At 43.6% G+C, this 20,134-nt stretch overlaps 1 protein-coding gene across 1 annotated transcript in view; it reads left to right on the plus strand.

Annotated features, from left to right (window-relative positions):
- pax7b (paired box 7b) overlaps positions 1 to 10,963 on the plus strand; it is a 39,022-nt gene extending 28,059 nt beyond the window's left edge. The window contains exons 7-8 of the mRNA XM_076991945.1: positions 5,022 to 5,332; positions 7,778 to 10,963. Coding sequence (XP_076848060.1) covers positions 5,022 to 5,332; positions 7,778 to 7,893 — 427 coding nt within the window. The 3' untranslated portion in view covers positions 7,894 to 10,963. The remainder of the gene's footprint in view (positions 1 to 5,021; positions 5,333 to 7,777) is intronic.
- The last annotated feature ends 9,171 nt before the right edge of the window (positions 10,964 to 20,134 follow it).

Consider the following 20,134-nt stretch of genomic DNA (forward strand, 5'->3'; position numbering starts at 1 on the left):
GGAAAAGACACGAGACAGCTGACCTCGACTGAGTCCGGTATCAAGGAGGAAAGTGAATGGATATGCCCATGGTTAGCTTAGCATTGCTGAGTCAATTAAAGGCAGAATAATAATGAAATGGTCTGAGGCCATCATTACATATTTTAACCTCAGGTTTTTCATGTTGATTAAAATACATTGGTGAATTCCCTCGACGTTCTGAGAACAGGTGCCAGCGTTATGACGAAACTGGATTTCGTAAGTCAGAGAGCAATTGCATCAGAAATTTTTGGAATGAAGAATTTTTCTTAAATATCCTAAGATGAGTGTATTTGTTTGCTTGTCCTTCCGTTTGACATCGTTTGCTGGTAGACGGGGGTGTTGGGATTTAGAGAAGGATTATGGGTACTCTCAGAAATGCATCTGCCTGCCTGAGAATGCCATTATCTCCTGCCTTAATTACTGTGGCATTGCATCAGATATTCCCCTGAAAAAGAAAATGTTGCAGTGTGTGAGTAAGATGTTCTCGTGTTCATGTCACTCTGGAGCACATTGTGCTTGGCCTCCTAATCCGACAAATCCAATATCTTTTTGGAGGTGTGTCGTGTTTAAAAAAATATATTTATACAGAAATGATCATCCCACTCATCAGCGGTAATCTGTTGAAGTGTCGCGGGGCGGCAGAGGGAAGAATCTGGCCCTGTGCTGGGGAGATAACTGCACGTCACCTTCCACGGCGCCTGGCGCTGCTCTTTGTACAGGTGACCCCTGCTCAGCTCTGCTGTAGCCGACTCTGAGATGTTGCTCTCTGGCAAAACCAGAGCCTGGCTCCCACACTCCAGCAAATCCAGTCAGGGCAGGATAAAGCTGTGTCTGTGTGTGTTTGCGTGTATGTGTGTGTGTGTGTGTGTGTGTGTGTGTATGTATGCACGCGCGTGTGTGTTCCCAAGCTGAACTGCTGTGCTGCGAAGTGTACCGAGGGGAATCCTATCTGCTCTGCAGGCAGACTGGCCCTCAGGCTTGCACACTCCTCCAGGAGTCTTTTGTCCTCAGGCCGCTCCTGCTCTCCCCTCCCCTCCTCCCCTGCATCTGAGGGCCTCTCTTCTCTCCTCTGCCTGGGCCTAAGCCGGGAGGAGACCCCAAGCAGGTGGACTGGCCCGATTCTGCCCTTCTGTGTGATGACGCTGACGGTCTTCTTTATTGTCACCGATGCCATTGTAGTGCTGAGCTCAGCAGGGTGTTCCCCCAGCCCCGCGGCCTGGCCCCCAAACTCCGTTTGCTGTGCATCTATTCAAAGAGCGAGGCTGTGGAATACATTCGACATAAAAGCACGGCTACAGTAGTCATTTTAATATGAATTCTGCTTTAGGAGGTGAATCTGCATCCTGATAAACAGCTAGATCTCAACATACATTTCCTTTTTTATTTTGTTTTTTATCACTTTTATTGCAATTGTGAAATATTTGGCTGAGTAACTCATAGGGTCATGGTGATAAATTAACTTTATTTGCTGTTAAATTCTTATCATTTTGTTTCCTTTTTGTCATCGGAGTCTCATAACATTTCCAACGCTGCCTGGGTGCATTCTGGGTAATACATTTAACAAGGAGTAAAACTGCATCATACACTTAGGCAGACAAAAAATATAATTTGACAGTTAAGGAAATTAGGATGGTATAAAGCTCTCATTTTGTATTGTGAACACACTATTTATTTATCTGAAAGGAAGCACATTGTTGCAATTTCCAGCTTTACATTTACAATACTGCAGGCTGGAGGGCTCTGAAGTTTAGAGAATTAATTACTTTTATTGTTATTTATGAAGTAATCTATCTGTGGAGAGAAGGAGAAGGAGAAGGAGAAGGAGGGATGCCTGGAGCTATGGCCTTTAAACTGGGTCCTGCACAGCATTATCTACTCCTGCAGTTCTCCAACAACAAATGAAAGCCTGGCTACTGCTGTGTGAGAGAGAGAGAGCGACAGTGAGAGAGAGACAGACAGAGAGAGAGACAGGGAAAAGGAGAGAGACATGGGGAGGAGGGGGTTTATGATTGTGGGGGTAGAAAGTTTGAAAAGACAAGAAAGTTAAGTGTGTTCGAGACTGTTGAGTATTTTTTGCTCTGCGCTTGTGTGTGTATGTGTGTGTGTGTGTGCGCGCGTGTGTGTGTGTGCACATGTGCTAGTTTGTCCTCTAGTGCTTATGGGGCTTCAGAGCTCAAGGGCCTGGGGATGATTGGCAAATATTTCTGCTTCCTCCAACCAGCCATATCAGATACAAAAAGGTTAGACATGTGGAAAGAATATTGATTTTTACTTAGGGATGGTAGTGTGGCAGGAAATAATAGATTATAACCCCCAGCCTGGCCTAGGTCCCCCCCCCCCCCCCCCCCCACCCTCTCTCCTGTCTCTCCTAGGTCTTACCCCCACTCTTTCTCCTGTCCTTGTAGCTGAAGTTTAAATGCCTTTATCCATTTTAGCCTTTAGTCTGCTTTTAGTTTTTTTTTTTTTTTTTTTTTTTTTAGTTTTTGATATTTTCAAAAGAGAGCTTTCAAAAAGAAAATGGCTTTTGTTTAGGGGAAACACCAGAGTTGCCTCCTATTGAAATGAGACCAGTTCAAACCAGACTCTTGAGGACTTTTTTTCCTGCCTGTTCATTGACCTGTCCTGCTGTGAGGGCTGTGGCCCATGTAAACGCTACGGAGGGAGCCCGTCTGGGTCATGCCACCGACGCTCCGCCCTCATCTTGCCCCTCCTGCCCCTCCTGCCCTGCGTGCTCAGCGCACAGTGCTTGTTTGGGTTGCAGATGGCCGTGTGGGGAGCGAGTGGGGTGTGGGCCTTGCCTCAGTGCCCGCCCTCTGCGCCCACCCTCACTGCACTAGAACATTCTCCATTCGCCAGTTAATTGATGTCAATAAGGTTATGCTAAATTTGAAGATTTGAATAATTTGGCTTTTGACGCAATAATGGCATCAGAGAGGCGACAGGCCGCTTAGCGGCAGCCGAATGGCATTCTAAGACGCCCGGCGTTCTCTCAGCTCTGTCTCTGCGTTCTGCCCTAAAACCCCATGCACTGCCCCCCCCCCCCCCCCCCCACTCCATTCTGCCCCGCCACCCTGCGTACTACCCCTCGTGCTCAACTGATTAAAACTCCACTCCTGCCAAGAGTCAGAACATACACGTGCTCCATCTTTGCTATTACACCCAAATTTCTTCAAATTTCCTTAAGAGAACCCAGCAGATTGTGGCATTGCAGAAACTGAAGGCTTGTCCTCATGAGTTTAATTAACTATGAAAAAAGCTCATTATGGTCACTGAAACAGGCAAGTAAACTTATAAAATAAAAAAAGAACTTATAAAATAAAAAATAATGATATATTTAAATATTGCACACAAATATTTCTTCCTTTTCTGTGCTATTTCTTTGCTGGTGCCGGATGTTGCCCGGTCCTGTTAGCGGGCGTTTAATTTAATGGGAATACAAAAGAGCGGAATATAATAGAGGCTCAATTAAGCTGCTGTTAAATTAAGCGGCTCTCCTCTCCAGCTGGCAGCGAGGCCCCCTCTGGGGCAAGTGGGCGGAGCCCCCTGTGGGGCGGGCGGGTGGGTCCTGACTCACAGCCCCGTGTCTGAGGTCACAGTCCAGCTCCTTGCAGTGTGACCAAGCCCGGTATGGGCTGCATACACACACACACACACACACACACACACACACACACACACACACACACACACACACACACACACACACACACACACACACACACACACAGTCCCCCTCCCTTGTGCATGCATCATACGAACGCCACTCAATCCAGGGACTTTCCATACTTAGATTCTTCAATGTACAGTATAATGTCTCCAGCGTCCTTTTATGGTTTTAAGACATTCCAAGTGCTGTATGTTTTCCTGGGACTGCTGGGCATATAGGAGATTCAACTAAATTCACTTACCTGTGTGCATTAAGCCTGGCTGGTGTTTAGAGGCTGCGCTCTGCCTTTGTAAAAGAGCTGGCAAACATGAGGCTCGGTCAGAACTAGGGCAGATAGCCTGTGGATGTTGCTGGGGCCGTGCATGTGGGCCTAGTTTGGTTCTTGGCAGCCCTGCAAAAGGCTAATTGGTTTAGCAGGCCGGGGCCCGAGACGGCCAGAGGTCAGTGGGGCGTAGCGAGCCACAACGGGAACCTGATGTTTGGGAGGACGGGGAGCATGTGGCAGACACGGCCACATCTGCACGAAGCTTGCGCGTCTCCACGCTGTCTCTCGCTCTCTCTCCGTCACCTCCTCCTGCTTAACGCTTGCTCGCCTCTCCACGGCTCCCTTCTCTCTCTCCGTTTCTTCTTCCAGCTGGCCCTCCCCAGACATTCTGAGCGTCTTGCTGTAGCCTTGCGTGTTGTTTCCCTGCAGTCTCGCTGGGCTGCGCTGGTTGCAGGATCGGTCTGGCTTTGCTCAGTGCTTAAAAGTGACAAAAGAAGAAAAAAAATACATGAATTGTGTATACTTTGATTTCTGCCTAATATTTCGCTATACCCAAGCCAGGTTGGGAGAGGGGGATGCCGACCTGCCACGGTGGCTGATCTATTCTCCAGGGGCGTCTAATATGAGCATTTATTATTTGAAACGTTTTAATCATTCATGAGGCCAGAGGCTGTGGGATGGCTGAGGGCCTCCGATTAAAACCTCCCAGAGAGCATGTTATGCACCCAACCTCAGGACACTCCACCCTGGCAAAGACACACAGACACACAAGCACACACATATATATACACACACACACACACACACACACTCTCTCTCTGTCACTGTCTCTTCTTCACTCTTTTTTCTTGCTCTCTCTGTCTCCCTTACTTTTCTTGCTCCCTTTCCTATTCTAACTCTCGGCCTTATTTACCGTTACACCATTTTCAAGCGGCTAAGTGCTCCCTTGGGATTCTGTGAAATGCTGCTGTTGTGAAGCTGTTTAACTCTTCGCCAGCGCTGGATACTTGAACTGCATGAGCTTGTTGTGATTGTGATGGATCGTTGCTGACAGCGTGTTTGTCTCAGAGCTGGCCCAGAGAGCTCCATCAGTGACACCACCTGCTGCCCCCACCCCCTCTGCCTGCAGGTGATGAGCATCCTGAGTAACCCCAGCGCCGTGGCTCCGCAGGCCCAGCACGACTTCTCCATCTCGCCACTGCACGGCGGCCTGGAGGCCTCCAACTCCATCTCAGGCAGCTGCAGCCAGCGCTCGGAGCCCATCAAGACGGCGGAGAGCCTGGCTTCCTCCCAGTCCTACTGCCCGCCCACCTACAGCACCACGGGCTACAGCGTGGATCCCGTCGCAGCAGGCTACCAGTACAGCCAGTACGGGCAGAGTGAGTACGGCAGGCCCGCACCCCCACACCTAGCACACCACCACCACGATGCCACCCCCACCTCGGTGAAATCCACAGCCCAGCTTAGTGTCTCGCCAAGCGCACCTGTCTGATGTTTCCTTTAAAACGAACTGGGCGAGATGGCAGCTTAGAGGGCACACGCTGCTGGGAGAGCCCCCCCTCCCCCTCCCCGCGCGCCCCACGGCCAGCGCAAGGGCGCAGACAGGGCTGTCTCTCAGGGGAAGGCGAGAGGCAGAGTGCACGTTTGAGACGGATTTAAAGAGTAAACCCGAGATGTCAGGAGAAAAACATTGGCTTCCGGTGAGAGAGGGAGAAAGAGAGAGAGAGAGAGAGAGAGAGAGAGAGAGAGAGAGAGAGAGAGAGAGAGAGAGAGAGAGAGAGAACCCAGAGTTAAGTCATCTGTGATTACCCTCTTTGCCAGCTGTCAGGCTGAGTGTCTCCAGTACGGACAGCTGGCCCACCCACAGGTATGCGGATGCTACCGTCTGCCCTACCCGCTCCTGACAGCATCCTTTTCTCCGCTGGCTAACACGCACTTCCGCGTGCTAAGGCGTGCTAACGCGTGCTAAGGCGTGCTAACCCCCCTGCTACTTACTGTCATGCTGACAGACAGCTGGCAGCGTCCGCGTGTGCCGTTACTGTGCCCCGCCCTGGCGCTGACATGCACCACAAAAGAAGAAGAAGAGGTGAAAATACCCCCCCCCCCCCCCCCCCCCCAACAACGCCCCCCAGACAGCCAAGGATATCAAAGCGCCTACCACCACATGCACGTGACATACTTGACAGGCTAGCAGTTAATGCCAACATGCTTATGTTCACACCCCTCACACCTAAAATAAGGCTTTTTTTGCCCATTAATCATGGTCTTCCCTTGTTGACTTTCTCCGGCTCAGGTATTTAACCTTTGTCATTACTGTTGACATCTTGATTCAGGTGATTATTGTGTCTGCACCTCGATTCGCTCAAAAATGTTAGGGCTGTTGTGCCAATTTTAGCAACCAGACAATAAAGTCTGTGGTTTGCTGTGGTCTGAAAGTACCCAGACACACAGTTACTGTGTCTGGGTACTTATATATATTAATATATAATATATAAGATACTGTGTATCTTGTATCGCCACAATTTATACATGTGACAAATAAAGAATCTTAAATCTTACTCTCCTCTAGACATCTGTACACAGAACCTTGAGCTTGACACAACCTTTCCTCATTTTCAGTTAACTACTTTTTAACTCCATTTTCAAAGTTTATCCATTTTGGCCATGGGCATGGGAAGAGGGGTACATAGAAAATACCCGCTCGAGGCATCCTCCTTCCCCAGCCTTGTGCTAACTTAATAATACCCCTTACCAGTTTGACTATGGATTAGGTTGTGAGGGGGACCTGGGTATATTTTCTGTTTTAAAATGGAAGGAGGAGGCAGTTAATTGGAGCTTCCTTGTTTTCTGCCCCTTGCCGGACTAGAGCTGCTCTTAGTACGTCCACGTCACTCCCCCGGTGCCGTGTGCTGCTTTTCAGCCCTGCAGTGTTCTCTGACGTTTTCAGCTCGTGCGGTCAAATTGAAACCTTGTGAGGTGTGAGCCAGATCAATACTGGGGTCCCAGGCGACGGGCGAGACACGGCGTGCCCTCTGACCCTCGGATCAGCCCACGGGTTGCTCCCGACACGTGCTCCTGATAAAGATCTCCCCGAAAAGCGGGACTTCACATCAGCCCCTGCCAGCACTGGCTCCTGGGGCTTTGTTAGTCACACCGTGTCGGGTGGATCAGGTGGCATTCTACCTATCCAGCGGAAATCTCTCTCATCTCGCCTTTCCGCCCTCTCGCCAACACTTCTTACAGCCGTACACTTACATGCACTGGCAGGCAAGATTTAGAATTATTATCTAAAGCTGCCTTATGTGACTGGAAACAACATGGTGGTGTAATTTCACAGCAGTTTTCTGAACGCTAAAAAAATGTCAAAACCCTCCTTGCTTGGAAAATGCATTTCTGGGCACTGTGTTTCTCAGCGATTTGCCCACCTCTCTCTTGACACCTTGTTGTTAGGTGCCATTTACTAAGAGAAAGGGAAAGATGATGTGGATTAGTGGCTGAGTAGTCGGTCCTGATCTGATACTGGCTGATGAGGGAGTGTAGAATGCAGAAGGCGTCTCTGACAGAGATAATGAGGAATGAGGAAAACTCTGCCTGACAGGAGTGAATGACAGAAGGGAACAGGTGGTTCATTTACTTCCCCAAACAGCCGTCAGCTGCATATTAGTCAGTAGTTTGGAGGAGCTGCCTGTGCTCCAAATAACCACATTATGTTATGACTCAGTCTACTGGACTCATTTTCCCAGACACCTTATGGAATGAATGCTCAGGTTTTGGGGGCAGTTTGTTGGCGGTTTGACTTTTGTTTTTGTTTTTCTCCTGCGTAGCTGCAGTGGACTACTTGGCGAAGAACGTGAGCCTCTCCACGCAGAGGAGGATGAAGCTTGGGGAGCCGTCGGCCGTGCTAGGGCTGCTGCAGGTGGAGACAGGCCAGGCCTACTGACGGGCCTACTGACCCAGCGCAACTTCCCGCCTCACCAGCATCCCTTGTGTCCATCGCGCTGACCCCACCCTCACCGGGGCAGAGAAGAGACAAATGGCACAAATCATGGACAGCCTTAGACACCCCCCCCCCCCCCCCCACACACACAAAACTATGGCTGGGTTCAAACATGAAAGCCATGTCATAAACAGATACTGCAGTACAGGCTTTCATCTTGACCCATGTACCCCATATTCACTCCCCCACCCCCCCCCATCATGACAGAGCTTCTTTCAGGGTTTCAGAGGGGATGGAGGAAGGCTAGTATCTGTTATCTGGGCCTGGATCAGACATGCCCCGAGCAAAGCAGTTGGTGTTAGCGCTCCTAACCTATGTTAGCACACACCAGATACACCTGCAGCCACCTCCCCATTGCGAAATACGTGGACCATGTTGTTTATAGGACTTAAAATGATGGTATAAAAGTTATATTTGATATAATGATCGTGGTTGTTCCTATTACCGTTGCAATTATTATTGTAATGATGTTTTGTTTACACTTCTTTGTAATGTTTGGTTCTTCTGCAAGGTTCGGTTTTCACAGAGTCGCACGCATGGAGAGAGGCCGATAGCTTTCTAGGGCTTCCTGCACTGCGTGTTATTCGACCTTCACATTTTAATCTTAAGCCTGACATTCCAAGAGATCTGAGCAAGTCAACGGGTGTCTAGCTCAGCGGAGTCCTCCAGAGAGCGAGTGGCCAATGAGGGCTCCAGGACGCCCCAATCCTTTCCCCTACGTCCCCACGTATCGCCACTGGGAAAAGCCACAACAGTGAGAAATGAAAACAGTCTTAAAAGGGAGAGAGAAGCAGCCTACCTCCTGACCAAAAGCAGGAGATAATTGTCAGTATTATTTATGATCATTTTGTCTTATGGAGTAAGACAACATTGACATTCCTGAAGCATTAAACCCAGATTGTTACATGCAAAAGCAGTCTATTTCATTTAAGTATTACCACTATGATCTTTAAGCACACGTAACCTTTGAATTGCACATAAACGTTTTACTTTTCGAGGTTATTTGAGGGCAGTAGGATTACTTTGAGATTTTCTACTGTGGCTCATGTTAAAAGGTGCTCAATTTAAAAACATTTCTGTAATATCTCATGAGCTCTTACTGTTCAACATTCCACAAATGTCTTGCACTTTTTTACTGCCTAGGTATTGACAATTCCATCACAGGTATACCTTCAGCAATGATTACCTCAGATGAAATAAATCTTAATTTAATTATTATACTTACTGAAGGAGCAATGTGGGCTCATATTCCGATATTGAAAAATATATTTGTGCTCATGAAAATACACTAATGTGGTAGCACTTGCTGTTAATTATTTTAAATTGATCACAGTAAAACATATAGGTGTATTGTGCTTTTGTAACGGTGCGAGGAAAGGGGATGCCAAGCAGAGAGCATCTTTTCACCATGTAACGAGACGAACGTACGGGACTGAACTCAGACACCAACTTACAAAGAACGTAGGTAACACCCATAATGAATTACACAGACAATAACAAGACTTGAGCGTAACACATAATAATAACAAGACAAGAGGCACACACTTTATGATACTCACATGGATGTAAGCACACATAGACACAGATGAACGTATACACGAACACCAACGAGCCCGTGGGAGGAGTCAGGGGCCGACCGTGACAACTTTAGAATGTGAATCGGTGGTTAAAACATGTAGACAGAGGTGGACTTAACAGAATACAATAGTCTTTTTTCAAAATAAATCTTAAAATACTGTACTCTATTGGCCCTCTTTTGATTCATTTATTGTTCTAAAGATATAAAAGTAGCCACAGAATTAAAATGTAAATCATCAATTGCTGTAACGTATCAGCGTCTTAAAAACATAAAATCCCTCTGAAAAAGGATGTTTTGATTCTGAGCCACATAAATGAGAAGTATTTTGAGTTTACACGTGTCCCTTGATTCCTTATTTCATGACTCAGTTGAGCATCACAGCTCTATGACCACAGGACCTCCATGCCTATGAACTCAGAGCTCAGCCACTGTTTCTGCTGTGCAGGACAAGTGAAGAGCACCTTCCCATATCTCCGTCTAGCTTGGGTCCCATTACAAAGCCTGGTAATACACATTGGCTGTGTTCGAAATAGTCTACTACATACTACTGGCGTACTGATCGAGCCCCATATCAGTATGTCGTATGCAGTATGTGACCAAAATGAAAATTTCCAGTACGTGAAACATACCCGGATGACCTACTACTTCCGCAAAATATTCCAGTATGTGAACAGAGCTATCTTCGTGGTGTACTGCATCCCATCATGCAACGCTACGTTCACGTGACCCCGTAGTGTGCTTTGCTTTTGTCGCATACTGGAAACTGTACTACATATTACTACGAGGACCAGTATGCAGTATCCAGTATATACTGAGTCCAGTATGCAGTATCCAGTATGTAGTAGTCTATTTCGAACACAGCCATACTCACACCATCTGGTCATGACATCACAAAGGGTGGAGCTTTTCCAACCAGAACCAATCACAAAATAGATCCAAAGAAATTGGTGAGCAATCAGGAAGCTTGTTCAGGCCACAACATGTCATGGCACCCAGGTTAAGCATGTAAAGTGTTCAAGATAACAGGAAAATCTTACTCTGGACCATGGCCAATGAATACTGATAGTATTTCATTTTAACACTTCAAATGTTTTGTAATAAAAAAGAAAGACAAAAAATATCTAAAAACGTTTTTAGTGTGTAGCACTCACTTCTAACACAAATATTAATCTACCTTTGGGATATTCAAAGCACTATTTGACTTGACGCTGTTATGCCTACCCAGTTATTATTATTATTTTTATTTTAGTTGTTCCATCACATTTTGATCTTCACACATTTTTTTCAGACATCTGTATGTTTCTTTGTTATCTTTTTGTTTGGCATGTATGTATATTATCATTGCATAATTTATTCTGCTGTATAAAACAATAGCGTAGTGGGAACTTGTATTGGCTTTCCTACCTTCAGCCTGTTGGTGTCTTTACTGTAGCACTGTTATTGATTAAAGCTCAAAAACTGGACAACCATCACCATTCAGTTTCTTCTGTGCCTTCATCCACAGTCTTACTGACATGGTAATGGTCATTTCTCAGGAGGACGTCTCCATGAGCTAGTTACAAATATCCAATAATTAAAAATGTTGGCTAAAACATTTGTGTACTCACAATATCTCTACTTTCTCTATACAGATCTGTCCCTAAAGGTTTTTCTCATACTGACATCACCTGTGTACAGGTTTTAATCATGAATATTTCTATTCCATAATTCTCAAAAGTATTCATATTTACTGACATTACAATGCACACACTGTTTAGTGCTTCGATTATACTAAAACTGTAATCATGACTAAATCCCGTTCTCGACAATACAGCATTTTGCAACCCCTTTGAAGTTAAGAGCATTGATAGTAGTAGTGATTTAAGATGGCAAAAATAGTTTCCAGTAATTGGGCTGATCATTGAGTGAATAAAGCATTTTAAAAAGCAACATCACAACACAGACGGTTCAGTGTCACTTCCCTCACAGAAGGCTTGTGTGATGGTTTGAGTAGCCTCAGGCTATCCCCTTCAGACCTGCCCATGAGGGCATCTGAATGCTCGGCAGTGTGTATCCCGCAGCTTATGGTCTGAGACGAACGACCTCGAAGGGAATGCCACTGAGTAGCTGTTGAAACACCTTGTGTATTGGAGAGGTGAGTTCATTTTTTGGGTATAACAGGATTTGAAAAGCAGACCTGCTGCAGACAAGCTAGGAGTTGTCTGGGAGACTTTCAGCAATTGCGTGAGATGATGACATGTCACTGGTATGTGATTTTGCACTGAGGAGCTTCTCTTTATGATTCAGCTGTCTTCGGGACAACATACTGTCATAAAAAGCCATTTCAGATATGTACAATATTACTGTCATGGGAGTGGCTGCTTTGTCATTTAAAAAACATGCACTGGCATAATGCCTTCAGTTATCACTGTCCATCCATCAGTTGTGCATCATTTTTGTCCATCCATGTTTAATAAGCATAATACAATAAGTAATTACTGTCCCTTGTTTGTGATTTGTTAAGAGAATCTTGTTAAGAGAATTGAAGAGAAATTAGATCATTCCATATTACTCCATATTACAAACTGTGTGTTATTTCAAATACACTAGTTATTATTACTCATCTCGTTGCTATGAAAAGAACTTGTTTATAGTTTATGTATTATGTAGTAAATAGTTGACAGTATAAATTTACATAGGAACTCAGGGCCGGATGAAACCATTTAGTGGTCCTATGGACTATGAAATATTTGGGATTCCCTAAAAATGAGGATTTTAGCACAATACAATAGCAATGACAGTATGAGTCAATACAATTGTATGTCTACATACCACAGGAAAACAGAAATACAAACTTAAGAACATGCCGACAGTGTGTACAGGAATATCGCCTAGCAAATGATCGCAAAGGCCATTGACCACTTGTGAAGTACGTGGTTAATTCAGGATTATATTTTAGCACATTTGTTTGTGCTCATTTCTTTTGCTGTAGTTTTCGTTTGCAAGCCCTAGTCTCAAATTTCCTAGGAAATGCCATCATTTAATACATTTTACTAATTTATATGATGAAATTATGATAAAAGTATGGTTGATGTAAATAGCACAAAAAAAATTGCTGTTGCTGTGCTGTGTCTGTGAAGCTATAAATGTAATATATGAAGTAATAAAAACAATTAACACATTTTTTGCAATAAAAAGCTTTCTACAGGAAAAATTCAGTATTTAGTGTGACCTCCCTTGGCAGTCAGCACATGTTGAACTCTTTTGGGTATACGGTTCTGACATTTTCTGAAGTAATCTCCTGCTACCATTCCATCCAGGATCTTTTCCATTAACGTTTAAGAGAGCCAAACTCCTGCTGTGGTTCAGGTGTGAGAGGAGGTCACACAATACTCACCACTGTTGCCTATACGGCCTGTTTTACTGATTTCTTTCTGTTTTAAATACTGCATAGAAAATGTATTTTCTGATTGTATTCCAATAAAGAGAAAATAATGAAAATAATTACATATGGTCATTATATCATTGCTAAAACAACAAATGTAATAATCTCTCTATATTAATTTATAATTGCTCTCTATATTAAATATGTTTAAAATTATGATTATTTAAAGAATGAATGATATATTTTTAAAAAGGCAGTAATAGTCCATAAAAATATAACTTGTAATAAAAATATAATCATATGTAATTTGAATTTAAACATACATATTTATTAAACTTCATATTATAACTTTCATTAATTACACTGAGTATAAAAACAAAGATAAAAAATAGCTATTTTAATATTTAAAGAGCATTACCAATTAACATAATTTAAGAAATTGAAGCCATTTCAAAGTATTTTAAAGGCCTGGTGGTTAGTTGATAATGAGTATTTTGGGTCACCCAAACATTATCATTACAAGGGAAAAAATGCCACAAGGTATGAAGTGATTAAAACCTGTCTGAAGAAGTTTGAACCTCCCCCCCCCCCCCCCCCCACCCCCCTTTATGAACAACCCCTTAGGCTATTGTGTTGTAGGGACTCTGCTGTGTCAACCACTCGAAAATATAACAAAGAAAGCACTTACAAAGCCTTACATCTGCTTAAATCCCATAATTATTCCAGGATACATTATGTACCTGAGCCTGCCTGTCTGATCTCCACTGAGGGGATTCTACATTCCCACAATCAGCTTACACTGACAGATCGCATGATTGGCTAATAACCTGGATTGGTAAGTAGACTACTTAGTAGGAGATTGTTATAGGAAAAAAGAATGTATCCTTTCACTGAAACCATTGTTAAATATATTTCTTATTAAAACATTATACTCTGACACAATAGAGTATTTTTACTATGGATGTTCATATGGTAAAGACAATTTTATTCCTTGCTTCAACTGACAGGAAGTTCTTCTCTTTTAAGCCAAGCCTTTCATTTGCCGTCTCCAGGCACTGAAATACAAGATTATAGTCCTCCATAGTAACCCTGGTATTCCATGCCAGGCTGCTGGGTATGCCCCTCCCTGCCCCCACACTCTAATCTCTGCACTCCAGCATCACTTCACAATTAAGCTGTGAGGAAACTGGAAGTCTCTCTAACCCTACTTGCTCTAAAAACCACTCGATACCTATTGAAAGATCTTACTGGTGCAGGTGACACTTTCATGCCAAACAGTTGCAAGCTCTCCACACACTGGCCCTTTCATACCCCCCACCCCACTCCACTCCCCACATCACTCTATAACTCACACCTTCCACTGCACCTGAGAGAGAGAAAAAATTAGGGTGGGGGGCTCACAGTGGGCTTGTCAATCCAGGACATAAGTTAGACATAAATCATGAAGGTTATTTGTATGTTTGCTTTTGAAAACTAAACTAGGCTTCCAGACTAATTCATATTAATAACAAAATATGGAAATGAGCTGTAGCACTGTAGAACCCAAATAACGAGGAAGCCTCGGTGCATTTTATGAGGAGATCCATGCATAAACCCTGCTTTTGAAAACCAGTCAACACCTAAACACCCATGACGGCTGGGCATAGACTCGAATACACAGAGACAATTTTTCTAGATAATAACCTATCATGCAGTATACAATTTAAATTAAAAAATGCAATTTTCACCTTGAAATGAACAAATGATTACAATTTCTATACAAATTAAGGCATCTAGGCGGTGCCTCAGTGCACTGCTCAGGCCATGAAACTTGACATAATTACCATGAAATACATTTTCAAATATTTGTATTTTGTCCATCCCTTTAAAGCATGCCAGTCTGCCTTCTGCTGGCGTGTGATCTCACCTTCTGGGGATAATACAAAAAAAAGAGTGAAAATCAGCAGAGATGAAAAGCCCTTCAACAGGCGAGATAAAAACATAAAAAAGGATGAAAAAAAAACCCAAACTAAATAGTAAATTGGCACTGTTCGGCTTGCCAGCCCCTGGAGTTATCTCTAAAAGCCAAATTATGGAACCTTATCATAGAAATCATATCTAATACTAATCTGCTTAGATGTTTTTCTTTCTGCCTCCTCCCCCTCTCCCTACTCGAGATTGCATTTATTACTGTGTTTATGATTATGAATATCTTTAGAAGAGAAGACGTTAACTTGTGTTTTTCAGTTTGGAAGTCATAGCGAATTGGAGGCTGCATGACAGCATAGGCATGAAATGCAGAGGTGGATACTGGTATCTGGGAGGATGATCTCAGCCTTGCATGTGGATGGCTTTGCTTTGTACGCACCGATAAAGCTGGAGCACACAGCACCAGGTGTCACAACAGAAGTGTTGTGGCCGTGGGTGCTGTGGACTCTGCGACATGTTATTGCCTTTTAACGTGTTTGCATTGAATTATTATTCTACTCTGTCATTTCACATGCTAATAAAGGACAACACAATTTAGCTTGATGCAGAAAATAATATCGCAGGCCCGAGGCTGATGTTATCACTGCTGACAATGTTTTTACTTGGGCCTTTCCAACAATATTAAATGCTAAAGGAAAGTGGTGCAACTGAATGTTTTCTCGGGCTTATAAAAAAATTGTGCCAATATAATTTTTGCATGTTCCCTTTGAGTCCTGTAACCCTTCTGTGGAGGAACAAACCTTCTCCTTAACCCTCCCCAACACCTATCTCTGAGCACTGTCAGTCTGATTTCAGCTTGCCTGAGAGGCACACATCAGATTTCAACACTTGACCTCATAATGCCAGAGGTCAGTGCCACACCAGCACCAATTTCACACACAAGATGAAAGGGAAATTAACGCTGAAGTTGTCAGAGGAGGCGGCAGCTCTGGGCCCCGGCCGCCTTTCGGGGGGATTCTTCTGCCTCCCGCGCATGGCTAGCCACAAAGGAGGCTGGGGGGAGGTGCGGTGCTGCTGGGAGCTGGAGGAATTCAGCCACGCTCCTGCTGGAGGCTTAGCCCTGCCCAGCTCCTCTTGGGGAGCAGGAGGAGGAGAGTGCAGTCACACAGTACAAACAAGGTCTTGAAAATGACCCGGGCAGGTTTCTGCTTCACCCTTTGTCAAAAGTTTCTTCTCAGAAACGTGCATTTAAGGAATTAGAATGGCATATTGGAAAATCAGAATACAGTGGTTGTTGATTTCAAGTTATTATTCAATTTATTATTTGTATGTGATAGGACAATGAAAATAGAATCCACATTGCAACTCCTGATAGAGCAGTTCTTCTCTTCTCCCGTATCATGGTTGACAGGCCCTGCTCACTGGTGGCACCTGTCAAATTCATGATCAAATTAGTTGATATATTAAAAGATTATGAAGCTGAAGTGTTTCTAAGGACACATACCTGCTGTCAAGTACCTCCAAACATCTAATGAGACACACTGTGATGGAAAATCTGATGCTTCAAGTCTGTGCCCATGCCTCTATACACCCTCACACTATAACCCCCCTGCCTGCGCGGCCCTCCCTAAAGCTTATATTTACAATTCTGTTGCTATTATGTCCTACCAAGACCTGTGTGGCCTCTGTCACGACCTCCATATTAGCTGAAAATTGGACTTTGCAAACTTAACACGAGAGGGGGAGAGTGAGCAGAATCGCTTCAGCATGAAAGCATGGAGGGACCCAGCGTGAGGCCTAGGGGAGAGAGGGAGAGAGAGAGGGGGAGGGAGAGAGAGTGAGGGGGAGAAAGAGAGGGAGAGAGAGAGAAGGGGGGAGATGGGGGAGAGTGAAGGTGGGAGAGAGTGGGGGGAGGGGGAGAGAAAGGGAGAGAGAGGAGGAGAAAGGAGAGAGAGAAAATGCTAATTTGAACCTAAATTTATGATTTGATCTTAAATTTACATGTGACAAGCAAACTCCTGACAGCCAAGCTTCGAGGTATAGTCTGTGATTTGTGTTTTTTGAAACATTTATGAAGTAATGTCATTTAAAACTATTTGCAATTTGATCACTATTAAAGAGCAACCACCATGTGCCCCCAGATATGGCAGAAAGCCCGTTCCACAAAGGTCTTCTGGCACCAGTGCTGTGTTCTCCTACTACCATCATGCTACAATCTACGATTGTTAACACTTAACAAAAAAATCATCTCTCATCTTGGGCAAGTGCCCGATGTTTTTTAAATATGTCTTTGTTAGACCGCCTGTATATTTCCAACTATCTGATCTCCCACATGCCTTTTATTTCCAAAATGTTGGATTAAGTTATCACTCAATTACTCTGTCTTAAGTAGCAACAGAATGCATGTGTTCCAGTCATATTCCAGAAAGCAATATACCATATACTCAACATGAGTGAAAGTTGTTCATGATATATTACTGACCAGATTGTGGGTGTGTTTCTGTCTTTCTGTTTATTGTTGGAGTACAATTTGAGTTTTCATAGCCTAAAAGAGTTACGGTGTCCCACAAGGCTCAGTTTTGGGCACCCTATCGTTCCCACTCTATTTAGAGCTCCTGGTCCATGTAATCTGGTCCAATATAATGCTGGCTTTCAATTTATGTTGATACACAGATATACTTATAAATTCAGCCAGATTCAGATTCAGTAGGACAGTTACATTTGAACTTTTAGAAAGTGAATAGGATATAAACAGCCTTCTAAATTCCAACAAAACTTGTACTTGTGTACAAGTACTTGTACAATTCCCATATAAACAACAATTTTTAAACTGCATGTGATCATTGGAAAATGGCAAAAGTTACAAATAAAATATGCTATTCCTAGGTGGCGCTGAGAACCTGGTGCTACGGCTCGCATTCTTGCCAGAAAAAGAGCATATCACTCATAGTCCATTGAATACGGTTAACCAGTGGGAAACCGTCAGGGCCCTCTACGCCCTCTCAGAGGGCCTAAAATATTCTTAAAACATAAATATATATAATTTATCCAATTTTTTAATCTACTTACAGTTTGACAATCGACATCTAAATAAAAATATAAGCAAATAAATTATTCACCCGTGTCTATTCAATCTGTGTTGGAAGGTGAGGGGTTAATTTAAGTGGAAGCCTGTGAGCCTGTGTCTCCCCCATCAGGACTGTGATGCCCGTTGTTCGTTTTACAGAGGGCCTGGCAGTTATAATTCAGTGCAATACCAGTTTCAAATGACAGTAAAATTGACCAATCATATCTTCCCTCTTAGTGGGCGGGCTTAACTGTATGATAATTTCCGCCCGCTGTGGTGCCGCTAGCTGTCGCTAGCTAGTTTCGATTCAGTCCTTTGATGTCCTCGTGAGCGTTGTTTACATATTCCGCTCCCGAGGAACACGGAGCTGTGAACCTTATTTTGTTGGAACCTTATTTTGCTTAAGAAGTTATCTAGTACAGATATTATTGTTTATTGCGTTTCTAAAGCTGTACTGTCGTCTCAGTTTATTTATTTATTTATTGCAGTTAAACGGTTCGCTACTGCGGTTAACACTTGTTAAGTATCAACTACAAAGTTACTCAGAGGCAGGATTCTTGGTGAGCATTATGAACACTGACAGACAGGTCTCTATGTCGATCCTAAACCACAATTTTCCAGAGGAAATTAAGAAATCTGTTTCATCAATGTCATTGTTTTGAAATGTTTGATCTCTATTTAATCTTTAGTGATTTACATGACCAGCATTATTTAGTGACTTGGACATTTTTCTCAAACTTACTTAATCACATTTAAAATAGTTTTATTAGATACACCACAATATAACTAAAAAATAGATGCCTCAATTGTCAAAATTTGATCAAGCCAGCCAAGATATTAACATTTAAATCTGCCCTATTTTTTAATGCAATTAACCTAAAACGAATGGACATCTTGTGATCAAGAAATGTGCGCTAGTTTTAGCATGTGGCTAGTCCTTGCCCGCCGTTATCATTGTTCATCGGACCAACACATTGTCTTGGGACCCTTAAAAAACTACCTTAAACTGTACAGACTGGGATAAAACTTCAGGAAACAATAAACAAGAGTATAATGTAATGGTCCGCTTATCTATTAATATCTTTTGAACAGTCCCACAATGTTTTTGAATGGTCCAAACGCAAAGTTAAATTTCAAGCAGGCTCAAAAAGAAACAGAAGTGCGAAATGTGAATTCTTCTAACGGGATGAGAGACAGTGGACATTCAATTAGGTCATATTACGAAAACTCTGGGAAGAACTTCTTACAAACCACGACCGGAGAAAAATGGCCACGGCTCAATCATTATCATGCAGAGATATCCAAGTCCCTACATTATTGCATATTTTGTGCTTATTTATAGGCAAAAAAAATGAAATGACACCACAGCCATCCAAGGATTTCTTTGACAACAAAACATTCCTTAAATTAACCCACCAATTTGACCCCATTTTAACTATACTGTTATTCATGGTGTTGGGTTGTTTGTGAACCAATTTTCTGTAGCTACTAATATGTTGAATCAAATGTTTATAGAACGGTATTTGTTGCTAGGGTGCAAGTTGTTCCCTTTGACTGAATGGAAAGTTTGCGTAACTTGTTACACCATATGTGTTGTGAACTTCAGCATGTAAACTACAAATGATGAGACAAAGACACTGAGTACTGCACTGTGTCAACAGTGCAGTGTTTCCTGGGCTATGCTATCAGTTATTGTTGCCCCTTGAGCATGCTCTAATTTAATCAGAAGTCCCATCAGGCTGTCCACAATGAATCAAGCGTTTGTTTATCCATCATGTCTGACTGTTTGACTGATTAATTCATGTACTGCCAAATGAAAATTTCTGCTTTGTTTGTCATGTTATCCCAACGCTGTGCTTACTTTGTTATTAATTGAGCTCTTTTTGGCCGTCACTTTGCCTCTCTAATTCCCTTATAAGGAGACAGGCTTCAAAACCTTCTTTTCAGAGACGGCGGCACCGCGGGTCATTAATTATGACAGTAATAAAAGGTGGCTGTTTTCTGCCAGCAAGCCTCTGCCAGTGTGAGGGATCGCACTCTGTTAAGCGGAGGCTCGTGTCCCGTTGAAATGCGACTGCCTTCAGGCTGAGGGGACGCACTAGCGAACCAACAGGCTCTCAGACGTCGCGCCCAAGGCATCGCCGGCCTTCGTCTAGGAATCTGAATGTAAAGCCTTGGTACAGAACCCCAGCCCGGTCCAGGACCAGGCCTCAGAGCCTGGCTGGCATGGTGGTTTGACTTGTCATGTGGAGAGTGGGGGGTTGGA

Source organism: Brachyhypopomus gauderio, unplaced genomic scaffold, assembly GCF_052324685.1.
Source record: "Brachyhypopomus gauderio isolate BG-103 unplaced genomic scaffold, BGAUD_0.2 sc88, whole genome shotgun sequence".
Classification (NCBI taxonomy): domain Eukaryota; kingdom Metazoa; phylum Chordata; class Actinopteri; order Gymnotiformes; family Hypopomidae; genus Brachyhypopomus; species Brachyhypopomus gauderio.